Source organism: Bombina bombina, chromosome 4 (assembly GCF_027579735.1).
Source record: "Bombina bombina isolate aBomBom1 chromosome 4, aBomBom1.pri, whole genome shotgun sequence".
In the NCBI taxonomy this organism is placed as follows: domain Eukaryota; kingdom Metazoa; phylum Chordata; class Amphibia; order Anura; family Bombinatoridae; genus Bombina; species Bombina bombina.
This window is the reverse complement of record NC_069502.1, coordinates 761,175,204-761,188,355: the sequence shown is the minus strand read 5'-3', so window position 1 is coordinate 761,188,355 and position 13,152 is coordinate 761,175,204. Positions and strand designations below refer to the sequence as shown.

The 13,152-nt window shown below is 33.6% G+C and overlaps 1 protein-coding gene across 1 annotated transcript in view; it reads right to left on the bottom strand.

The window, feature by feature from the left end:
• LOC128656900 (uncharacterized) overlaps positions 1-13,152 on the bottom strand; it is a 351,437-nt gene that overhangs the window by 197,875 nt on the left and 140,410 nt on the right. Inside the window, exon 5 of the mRNA XM_053711069.1 lies at positions 5,402-5,488. Within this exon, the coding sequence (XP_053567044.1) occupies positions 5,402-5,488 (87 nt within the window). The remainder of the gene's footprint in view (positions 1-5,401; positions 5,489-13,152) is intronic.

The window sequence follows — 13,152 nt, the reverse complement described above, 5'->3', positions numbered from 1 at the left end:
AAGCCTAAAGGCTCGAGCGGAAACAGGGGCATCAAGCTCCATTTGGAGCTTAATAATTCGGCCCCTTAGATTCAATAAAACCCATTCAAAAAACAAATATCTCATGGAAAAAACATACCCCAATATCACAACTCAGAAATTCTGGAATTTCTACAAATTTGTATCCACTCCTTGTCTAAACTACAAGTTGCGAGTTAAAGGAACATGAAACCCAACATTTTTACTTTTATTATAGAGCATAAAATGTTGAACAACGTTTCAATTTATTTATATTATATAATTTGCTTAGTTTTCTAGGTATCCTTTGTTGAAGAAGCAGCAATGCACAACTGGGAAATAGCTGAACACATCAAAGGCCAGATTACGAGTGGTGCGCACAAGCGTTATAGGGTTTATTGCGCCTGTTAGTGCGCATCAGAACTACCACCAGTATTACAAAGTGAAAGTAAACCCATTCACTTGTGTGCAATTGACTTTAGTGCACGTAGGGTTGCGCTCGACCTCAGAGCTCTGGTTAACTGTTCTGTTTGAATAAAAAGTTGCACAAAAAACATTAAAAATACATAACAAAATTTCCAATCATAATAACACTAATAAAAAATATTTAAAAAATTGTAATAAAAAATTATAAGAGCTCAAAAATATGAGGTCTCAGGTTGTTAGAGAAAAAAAAAGGCAGACAAAGGGCTTTAACATAGAGATACTTAAATATGTATATGTATGTGTGTATATATTTATATATGTTTATATGTGTGTACATATGTATTTATATGTGTATATATGTGCCACTGAATTTACTCTGTTTGTTTGCAGGTGTTACTGGATACAAATTGGTGAAAATCAGTGTTATAAGGTGTCATTTTGGATAAAACTGAATTAAAATCGGTGCATTATATTTCTGATTATATTTTTTATTAAAATCATTTTTCCATTACACATGAATAAGCAAACATGATTCTGCTAGAAGCTAACACTGATTTAGCGATAGCTTTTACTAGTCATGTGACATGCAGAACAGTTGTGCATTTGCTTTGTGAACTTGAATTTACTGGCTGTGCCAACTCTGTGCCAGATTACAAATGGAGCCGTATTTAATGTTCCTGCTCATGCGCTAACTCCGCTAGACGTAAGATTTTTACATGCATCGGTAGAGCGGAAAAAAGTAAACTGTTTTTGCATGTGCGCTAACCCGATGCCCACAAAAAGCCGAACTTAAGATATCGCATGATCTTTAACGTATTCTTCCATAGAAGTCAATGGAGCAGAAAAAAATGAAAGAAATGAACACCCTGCCGGATCGCATATTTTCAAGTGTGCTAACCCGACATGAAAATATAAATATTTCAAATTCCAATGTTCTGCACATAGAAGAATATGTTATATTTATTCATAAATACATATTTCTATATATATCTGATATCAATATACTGTATATCTATACATATATATATATATAGGTGTAGATATATACAGATATATATAGTAATATATATTTATAAATACATAGAACATATTCTGCTATGTGCAGAACATGTGAAATATTTACATTAAATACATAGTTAAAGGGACACTATACCCAAACATTTTCTTTCATGATTAAAGGGATACTAACCCCACATTTGTTCTTTCATGATTCAGACAGAGCATGCAATTTTAAGCAACTTTCTAATTTACTCCTATTATCAATTTTTCTTTGTTCTCATGTTATCTTGATTTGAAAAAGCAGTAATAAAAGGTTAGGAGCCGGCCCATTTTTAGTTTAGCACCTTGGTAGAGGTTGCTGATTGGTTTGCTACATTTAGCCACAAATCAGCAAGTGCTACCCAGGTGCTGAACAAAAAATGGTCTGGCTCTAAAGCTTACATTACTTCTTTTTCAAATCAAGATAGCATGAGAACAAAGAAAAATTGATAATAGGAGTAAATTAGAAAGGTGCTTAAAATCTCATGCTCTATCTGAATCATGAAAGAAAAAAAAATTGGGTTTAGTATCCCTTTAAGGTAGAGAATACAACTTTAAACAATATTCCAATTTACTTCTATTACCTAATTTGCTTCATTCTTTAGATATACTTTAATGAAGAAATAGCAAGGTGAACCAATCACAGGAGGCATCTATGTGCAGCTACCAATCAGCAGCTACTAAGCATATCTAGATATGCTTTTCAGCAAAGAATATCAAGAGAATGAAGCAAAATAGATAATAGAAGTAAACTAGAAAGTTGTTTATAATTGTATGCTCTTTCTAAATCATGAAAGAAAAAAATTGGGTTTCATGTCCCTTTAAAACCTTTATAAAATATGGATATTGAATAAATATGCTTTTACATGTTTTCCTCTACTTGACTATATGATTATATATAGGTATAGATATATACGGATATATATAGGATATCTATTTATAAATATATAGAACATATTCTGCTATGTGCGTGCAGAACATTGGAATGTGAAATATTTTTAGTAAATACATAGTATAACACTTTATTAAATATGAATATTGCATAAATATGATTTTACATGTTTTCATCTACTTAAAGGGACAGTATACACCAATTTTCATATAACTGCATGTAATATAAACTAATATAAAGAAAAAAATGCACAGATACTGATCTAAAAATCCAGTATAAAACCTTTTAAAAACTTAAAAGCTCCCAGTTTAGCACTCATGATGAGGTTAGGCCGGGACACCCACTGAAAGGGACAAACAGACACTCCCCCCTCCCCTGCATATGAAAAGACCCATTAACCAACCAGCAGTCTGTAGACATCAGTATACATCTTGTAGACATCAGTATACATCTAAAACTTAGGGGCTTGGTTAGGAGTCTGAAAATCTGCATAATGTTATTTAAAAATAAGCAAATCATTGTTACAAAAACACTCCCAGATGGGCTATATAAATGGATAATCTACAAAACATTTCTGCAAAGAAAAATCTAGTGTACAATAAATTAACTGCAAAGGGATCCAATGCACTATATACTGTATATATATATATGTGTGTGTGTGTTTATACATATACATTTGTATTTAGGTGTTTATATGTGTATATATGTTTGTAAATACATTTATACACATACATAAATACATCTGTAAATACATATATACATACTGTATATCTATAAAACATATGCATATTTAGAGATGTATATGTATCTCAATGTTAAAACTCTTTGCCTACCTTTTCTTTCTTACACCTGAGACTTCATATCTTCGAGCCCTTATAACTCTTTTGTGCAATTTTTTAAAATATTTTTTATTAGATAGTGTTATTATGAGTGTAACTGCACTTTGTAATATATTGTGTTGTGTTTTGTGACACATATGTTAATAATATGAAAATCCACAACATTAAGACTTAAAGGGACATGAAACCCCAAAATTATTTCATGATTTAGGTGGAACATACAATTTTAAACAACTTTCCAGTTGACTTCTTTTATCAAATTTCCTTCATTCTCTTGTTATCATTTGTTGTAGGAGCGGCAATGCACTACTGGTTTCTAACTGAACACATGGGCAATATATATATATGTGCAGCCACCAATGAGCAGCTAGAACCTAGGTTCTTTGCTGCTCCTGGGCTTACCTAGATAAACAGTTCCGCAAAAAATAACAAAAAAAGGAAGCAAATTAAATAATAGAAGTAAATTGTAAAGTTGTTTAAAATTGTATGCTGTGTCTGAATCATGACTGTCTAATTATGCGTTTACTGTCCCTTTAAATTACAGAAAAAGGGGGCAAAATAAATAATTAAAAGTATGTTGCAAATTTTTTTTTTATAATTCATATTTAATCATTTTATATCATAATTGTTAGTGTTTACTGTCCCTTTTATTACCAACTGTGACAACCCTGTTTCATTTCTGTAGAGCGTTAAAAGGACATGAAAGTCAAAATTACATTTTCATCATGGATCCGACACAGTGTAAAATCTAAGATACTTTGCAATTTACTTCTATTATTAAATTTACTTTGTCTAGGTATCCTTTGTTGAAACTAGATAGGATCAGGAGCATGAATACACTACTGGGAGCTAGCTGGTGATTGGTGGATACACACATATATGTCTCTTGTCATTGGCTAACCAGATGTTTTTAGCTAGCTCACAGTAGTGTATTGCTGCAGAGGTTAGAACACAGTAATAGGCACACAGTAGTGCAATAAAAAAATGCTCTAACACATTAGAGTATTTTCTTTATGTACTTTTACGTTCCTTCAAACATTGTGGGCTAGGTTACTTGTGGAGAGCTATTTAGCTTTTTGCACACATCAGTTAGTGCGAGTATTACAAGTTTAAAGTAAAAAGTTATTGCTCGCGTGTTAATCTGATGCGTGCAAAAAGCTGAAATTACAGTATTGCATGCACATTAACCTATTCTTCCGTAGAAGTTGGCGGAGCAAAAACACACCCTACACGCTCTAACCCGATCGCATATTCTCAAGTGCGCTAACCCGACATGAAAATATGAATAGTTTACATTCCAATGCTCTTCACATAGAAGAGTATGTTCTATTTATTCATAAATGCATATTTCTACATATATATCTGATATCAATATCCTGTATATCTATACATATATATATATATATATATATATTATGTAGATATATACAGATATATATAGTAATATATATTTATAAATACATAGAACCTATTCTGCTATGTGCAAAACATGTAAAATATTTACATTAAATACATAGTTAAAACCTTTATAAAATATGGATACTGCATAAATATGCCTTTACATGTTTTCCTCTACTTGACTGCAAAGGGCTCCAATGCACTTGTATGTATGTCTAGGTCAAAGCCTTTTTCTTGCCTTTTTTTTCCTCAACACCTCATATCTTTGAGCCCTTATAACTTTTTTGTGCAATATTTTCTTTAATATTTTTTTTATTAGATGGTGTTATTATGAGTGTAACTTTACTTTTAAATGTATTTCTGATGTGTTTGGTGCAACTTTTTCTTCGAGCAAAACAGTTAACAAGAGTTCTAAAGTTGCGCTAACCTGATGCACGTTAACTTTCAACTTGTTATATGCGTGCTTCTTCTGACACGCATAAACAGACGCAATAAGCCCTATATCGCTCGCGCACAACTGTTAGCGAGCCATTTGTAATATTTTTATTGACTTCTATCTATAGAATATGGCCTGTGTTACATGAAGTAAGTGCTTGTATGCTTTGCATCAATTAAGTAAATGTCAATCTAGTTTTAACACAATCAATGACAACATAAAGCAATTTAGCGTGTATTTAGTGCAGCCTATATAGCTAAAGGGTGGGTTACTGGAAAGAGAAAGAATACAAAATACAACTCTTCATTGTTAATGATGTAAAAGCTTTAATGGCAACAAAACTATACACTATAAAGTGAAAAGGTTGACTCATACCAGGTAACTGTTGGATTTTGGGATACTTTCCAAATACTTATTATCACTGGAGAGTTTGCAGTATTGGTAGTGATGTGCTGGGACACCCTGCATAGAAAAAGAAAAACACAATTTGATGTCAGTAGCTGGGAAACAAGACATGTAACAAATGAGAGGTAAACATCCAACCACAGGAAGCCATTAACATGAGTGGACACCAATTAGGGCACAACAGGGGATCTGCAGACTGCCTACTGTTTTGAACCACTTCAAATGCTTTGATAGCACAAACGCCTACTGGAGGGGAAACAACAGGCGCTATAATATATAGAAAGCAATGTGGAACCCTATTATTTACAACTTATAAAACCATAATGACAAAAATCTATTTTTTTTCATTAATTCAGCTAATTTTAAGCCATAATAGTCCCTATTGGACAGATCTAAAGGGACACGAGAGTCAAAATGAACGATGGTTCAGATAGAGCATGCAATCTTAACAGACTTTTTCATTTACTTCTCGACTCTTAAATCATTTGTTGAAAAGTATACCTAGGTAGTCTGGGTAATAGCAATGCACTATAGGAGATATCTGGTGATTTCTGGGTACACACATTTGCCTCTTCTTTATGTCTTACCCTTTACGATGTTAAAGTTTTTTGTTTTTTATTTGCACTTTTATGTCCCTTTAAACGGGTTGAATAAGTTAGATTTTCTCAACTGCAGTCCTTCAGAACCCGCTGATAGGTTTTCACAATGGGGCCGATTTACTAAATGTCGGACGGACATGATCCTCCCAACATCGCTAAATGCCGACAGCATACGCTGTCAGCATTTAACATTGCACAAGCATTCCTAGTGAAATGCTTGTGCAATGCTGCCCCCTGCAGATTTGCAGTCAATTGGCCGCTTGCAGGGGGTATCAATCATATTGTATACAATCAGGATGATTGCTACCTTACGACCGCTGTTTCTTAACTCTTGTTTCCAGCGATCTGGAAGCTACGGGGGTAGATTGCAGCATCCGCTGCTTAATAAATCTACCCCAATGTCTGTAGTGCAGATCAGGTGATAAATGTTCAACTAATTTTAATAACTGTGGTTATCTAACATGTTACCAGCCAAGATAATCGTTGTGTTAATGAATCTTGAGGACTGGATTTGGAAACTTTGAAATAAGGCACTTTGGCTTTGCAAAAGGTTTCACAAAAGTCTAAGAACACTAGAGGTGTAACTGCATATCTTTTCTTAAAAATATATCACGATTTCAGCAGGTTTATTCACTATTGATGGAAGATTTTTTTGGAGCAAAGCTGATGATCTGTAACAGGTCATTGTCCAAGATTGTCACCACCACCACCATACTGCAAGGTTTACCGGGCCTGCAGAGCAATATAGCTCTTTTTAATTGTTATGTTTTTATTGCTCTTGAAAAAGGCGCTGAAACGCGTTGAGCATCTTTAAAAGTTTTATTGAAATAACTCATCTATATGCTGCTTTTATACATTGAGTAATAAGCCTTCTTAAAATAGCTGTTTTTGCTGCCTTGTACCAATGTGGAATAAGCCTTCTAATTTCTCGCACTTAACTCCCTGTGAGTATTTTGTCTGTACTACTTGTCCTGTGTCTGACATACTACGCTATTTTCACTCCTTCTTTACAGACACTACTTCATTTTTGAAGTGAAATTTAACCCCTACGCCACCTATTCTGAACTTTTGCATCTCAGTAGTCTTGGAAGAAACTGAGGAACTCAGCAATCTGACATAAGGGGAGTATATTTGTAGCATTATTGTGAACACTCTAATTATTGTTTTTACAGTTTTGCTTGTATTTGTACTGCAGACCTGCCTACAATAATAAGCCAGACAAAAACAAGCTATGATGCCTCCTATAAGTGCCCTTCTTTTTTATTATTGTCAATTTTAATTGTTTTTATCGTTGATACCAACATATTCTGCAGTGCATGTTCAGCGGAATAATAATCACAGAAAGAAATACAACCCATAGCTAGTGCACTAGAGATGTGTGTCCTGCTGCCCAAGCCACACCCCTTTTGTAATGTTCTAGAATGTAAAACATCTAAATTAAAGGGACATGAAACCCAAAAAAATTCTTTCATGATTTAGGTAGAACATACAATTTTAAACAACTTTCCAGTTTACTTCTTTTATTAAATTTGCTTCATTCTCTTGGTATCATTTGCTGAAGGAGCGGCAATGCACTACTGGTTTCTAACTGAAAACATGGGTGAGCCAATGACAATTGGTATATATATATGCAGCCACCAATCAACTGCTAGAACCTATGTTATTTGCTGCTCCTGAGCTTACCTAGATAAACCTTTCAACAAAGGATAACAATAGAAGGAAGCAAATTAAATAATAAAAGTAAACTGGAAAGCTGTTTAAAATGGGAAAATCTAATAATTTGAGGTCAAATTTAATTGAAAGACACTAAAAGAAAAAAGAAATACAGTTGTGGAATTGTTGAAGAATGTAAAAGGATAAGAGAGTTTTTTTCTCTTTAACATTTTGCCAATAAATGGAGAGAAACAAAGATTATTTTCTTCTTTCTCCTCTCACTTTTAAACAATTTGTTAATTAGAGGGAGGCAATTAAGAATGAAATAAACATAGAGAGAGATAAAGGAAAAAACACTTTTTTCACTTTACCACTTCTTGTCAGGTTTCAAACACAAGATAACACATGTAATAAATAAAATAATAATAAATAAAAAAAGTGGATAGAGATTAATATTAAAGGGATAGTCTACACCAACATTTTTATTGTTTAAGAAGATGGATAATCCCTTTATTACCCATTCCCCACTATTGAATAACTAACACGGTTATAATAATATACTTTTTATCTCTGTGATTACCTTGTATCTAAGCCTCTGCATACTGCCCTCTTATTTCAGTTCTTTTGATAGACTTGCATTTTAGCCAATCAATGCTGACTCATAAATAACTCCACGGGAGTGAACACAATGTTATCTTTCTCACACACATGAACTAGCGCCGACTAGCTGTGAAAAAATGTCAAAATGCCCTGAGATAAGAGGCGGCCTTCAAGGGCATATAAATTAGCATATTAGCCTACCTAGGTTTAGCTTTTAACAAAGAATACCAAAGAGTACAAAGCAAATTTGTTGATAAAAGTAAAATGGAAAGTTGTTTAAAATCGCATGCCCTATCTGAATCATGACATTTATATTTTGACTTGACTGTCTCTTTAATATAAATAATATTATAACTAAGGTTTTTTTCCCCCTTCCTATTCCTATTTCAACTCCCTCCTTCATTTAATTTTATTTTTGAAGATGTAATATTGCTATGATGGAAGGGGAAGGAGAGAAGGAACTAAAAGTTGAATTATCTCCCTTTATAAACATTATTCTTTTTCAGAGATTTTTGCATTCTGTAGAGAAACCAGATTATAACAAACATTATTCTTTTTGTGAGTAAGATAAAATGTAAACTTGACTAGGATCTGAATCAACCTTGAACAGAAGAAGATGTATTGTTTAGTTTCAATGTTTTTTTTTTGTTTTAGTTGTTTTGTATATTGTCTTTGTGGCATTATTGTTTCTGCAAATGTTAGATTAATATTTTAGGATGCTTTTTTTCTACAAGAATGATAAAGAAACAGTTGTAGAAAGAAACAAAAGGAATATGGAAATGGGTGGAAAAATCACTAAAGGAATTATTATGGTTAAATATAACTTAAGAATAATCACACAAAAGGTTAAAGGTTTAGATTCACAAGACAAGTGCTTAATTGCATTATAAAATATTTAAACTTAAAGGAAATCTTATACTTTTCCAAGAAACATACTTGACGATGTACCTATTTATTATTCATATGTTTTCACATACCTACTTTAGTTTAAATAATGTTAAGAGAAATAGGGTTGGAATTTTAAATTAATAAGAATATATGTATAAAATAAATTAAAGATCCAGAACAGATATATATATATTGTTTAATCAATTTAATGTATTCTAGACCAATTACCATTTTAAATGTATATGCACCTAATACAAAGCAAGGTATTTAAAATATATTTTTTAATAAGGTTATAATAGAGAGAAAGATGATTTTTATTGTGGTTGATGATCTTTCATGGGATGCTAAATTAGATTGATCATCAGATAGAGCATTATTCCCAGATTGTAAAGACTTTACATTCTGTTCATACTTAGCTAAAGTATACACTAGAATTGACTATATATTTAGAGACCAAAATGGCTTGAAGGAGGTAATAGATGTTAAAATGTGACCAACATCATGGTCTGATCATACTAAAATTTTATGTGAACTATGGGCCAGATTACAAGGGGAGCACTATTTAACGCTTCAGCTTGAGCGTTAACTATAAGAGAAGTAAGCTTTTTGCGGGTGCCGGGTTGCTCTCGTATTACAAGTTGAAAGTAAACTGTTTTCTCTCGCATGATATCCCAACTGGTATAAAAAGCCGAATTTAGAATATTGTGCGCGAGATAACTTATCCCTTCATAGAAATCAATGGAGCAAAACAAGTGGAAAAAAACACCCAACTCACGCTCAAACACGATACATTTATTAAGCAGTGGATGCTTCTTAACTCATCTGCCAGCTCTGAAGTGGCGGACTGCAATCATCCCGATCCGATACGATTGGGATGATTGACTCCCCCTGCTAGCTGCATTTTACCAGAAATGCTTGTGCAATGTTAAATGCTGACATTTAGCTATGCAGGGTGGATATGAAATACATATTTCTACATATATCTTATGGGATTTTGTTACTGCTAATATATATACATAGTGTTAGTGTGTGGATGTTGACAGATCAGGATCCTCTACTGTCATTATACACTTGAATCTGCATTGGTTTGCTAACACCTGATACTTTTGAAATGATTCCTGTCAATAATCATATAGTTAACATGTGTATATATTGTAATATATATTTTTTTTTTGGTTTAAATGATTTTTATTGACATTTTTTCAAAATAACAGCAATAAAGTTAACGCACAGTTGCCTTGCAGGGCAACAAACAATAGTGTGGTACAATAACTGTAAGATACTGTGTGTACATATCATTCAATGCAATGAAAACATAAGGGAAAGGGTGCAGAGGAGGGGAAAAACAGAAGGTAAGTAGGTGAGGGGAAAAAGTGTTTAAAGGAGAAGGGTTAATGTTGTGTATCCACTTGACGCCCAAGCTGTCTATTTTGTATGAGTCTATCTTCCCAAATAAAGATAACGTCTAATATGAAATCTTTTTTACCTGTGTAACAGTAGTGTTTTTTTTCTAAAGATAGAATATGACTGACCTCGCTCTCCCATTGCTGGAATGTAGGTACGCGTTGTTGTTTCCAAAGTCTGGGGATAAGACGCTTAGCGCATGTGAGCAGAAGTTGTAACAGTTTATTGCGATAAGCGCATTGTAGATTGGGTAATTGATTTAATAAAACCAGTGGTGCTGAGAGAGTAATATGTGTATTCAGTGTAGAATTAATGGCCCTCTCTACCTGGTTCCAGAAAGTTGAAAGCTTGTGGCAGGACCACCAAATGTGAGTGATTGTGCCCACCTCCCCACATCTCCTCCAGCAACCCCAGTTTGCTCCCGGGTATATAACATGTAGTCTCTGGGGGGTCAGATACCAACGGGATAAAATTTTATAATTTGTAATATATTTTTTATGATTACTATTCAGTTGCACTGATACGCTGTTAGTGTGTACACGGGTATCCATGGCAACCGCATTGTGTTTATGTTGCGCCACATGTTGCGTCACATTCGTGGGGCGTTTTCATTAGTGGTTAGCAGCATATTGGGAGGTAGGCAGGACTTGGATCCCGTGCACCATGTCAATTTATGTGCTCTTCCTGTGTATGTACTGAAGTCTTGACAACCGGTCTCTCCACGTGCGTCCCTGATCCGGCGTCTATCTTGGATGACGTCATCATGAAGGGGCAAAGCGGGATGAGTCCGTGTGTGCTCTTGAGTACAAAATGGAGATTTGGAGAGAGAGTGTAAGCAATTGTTTTTAGGTTCACACTTGTGAACCATGTTTTGGCATTTGACAAAGAGGCTGAAATAGCTTTGAAACATTATACCGTTTTAACTTATATGAAATAAATGTTATTTTTTATGTAAAGACCAGAGAGTGCCGTTTTCATATATATATATATATATATATATATATATATATATATATATATATATATATATATATATATATATATATATATATATATATTAATTGTGCTATGTGCAGAACATTGGAATGTGAAATATTTATGGTAAATACGTAGTTAAAACCTTTATTAAATATGATTATTGCATAAATATGTTTTCATCTACTTAACTGCAATGGGCTCCAATGCACTCTATATATGTCTATATATGAGTACATATGCATTTATGTGTTTATATATGTCTGTAAATACATATATACACATATAAATACTTAAATACATATATATATATATATATATATATATATATATGTTAAAGCCATTTGCCTGCTTTCCCCCCCCCCCCCCAAATACGTGAGACCTCATATCTTTTATAACTTTTTTGCGCAATTTTTTTCAAATATTTTTTATTAGATGGTGTTTTTATGAGTGTTACTGTACTTTGTAATGTATTTTTGATGTGTTTTGTGACACTTTTTTTCCACGAAAGAATTAACCAGAGCTCTGAGGTCACGCTAACCTGACACGCGTTCTTCAACTTCAACTGCGCTCAAGCGACTGCGTTTACTTTCAACTTGTAATACGCATGAAAAACCCGAATTGCGCAAACACTCGTGATAATCCTTTTTTCGTTTGTTTCTAACTGTTAGTGCTCCACTTGTAATCTAGCCCTATATAGGCAAAATATATACAAAAACATCTGGAGATTAGATGAGAAATTTTAAGACAAGCTGCAAGAAAAAAAATGTCTAGTTTGATAAACGATAATGGAGAAGTTAGGATAAACACTTTATGGAAAGCACAAAGATATACAATTATGGTCAAAATAAGTTATATATGGTGCATAAACTGATTTCTGATATTTTCTTACACACTGTAATTGACTCCATCCATGATAAACTAGTCCAATAATGCTGGGGGTTTAAGGAGCAAAACCAGATAGCTCAGATACAAAAAAAATTGCTATTTACCATCTTACTGGGAGGTAAAGTTAGTGCTATTGTCTCCTCTTTACATAGTTTTTCTTCAGAGAATACAGCTGTATTCATATTTCCAGTATAGGTGGGGGTTTCAACACGCAAAAGTAGCTATGCTGAGGATCCACACATCTGGGAAGCCAGCTCTGCAACCTCTGCTCCGCGCTGCCTTCGCTCCGGCTGAAGATCGAAGATGATGGAGCCTCCTGGAAGAAGACCTTCTCCGCTGGATTTCAGGAACGGTGAGTACCTATTTGGGGCTTATTGTTAGGATTTTTTTTTTATTTTTTTTGATTTTTAAGATTAGGGATTTAATGGGCTGGAAAAGATCTGATTGCCCTTTTAAGGGCAGCAAAAGAGCTGAATGCCCTTTTAAGGACAATGCCCACACAAATGCCCCTTTAGGGGCAATGGGTAGTTTATTTATTTTTTGTGATAGTTTTTTTATTTTGGGGGGTTTGGTGGGTAGGGGTTTTTACTGTTAGGGGGGATTTAGTAATTTTTTTTTTTTAAAAATTTTTATTGAGGAATTATACAATACAGTTGACATGCTTTTATAGGAATGCACAATACAATGTTAAGTTGATATTTTAAAATCATGCTT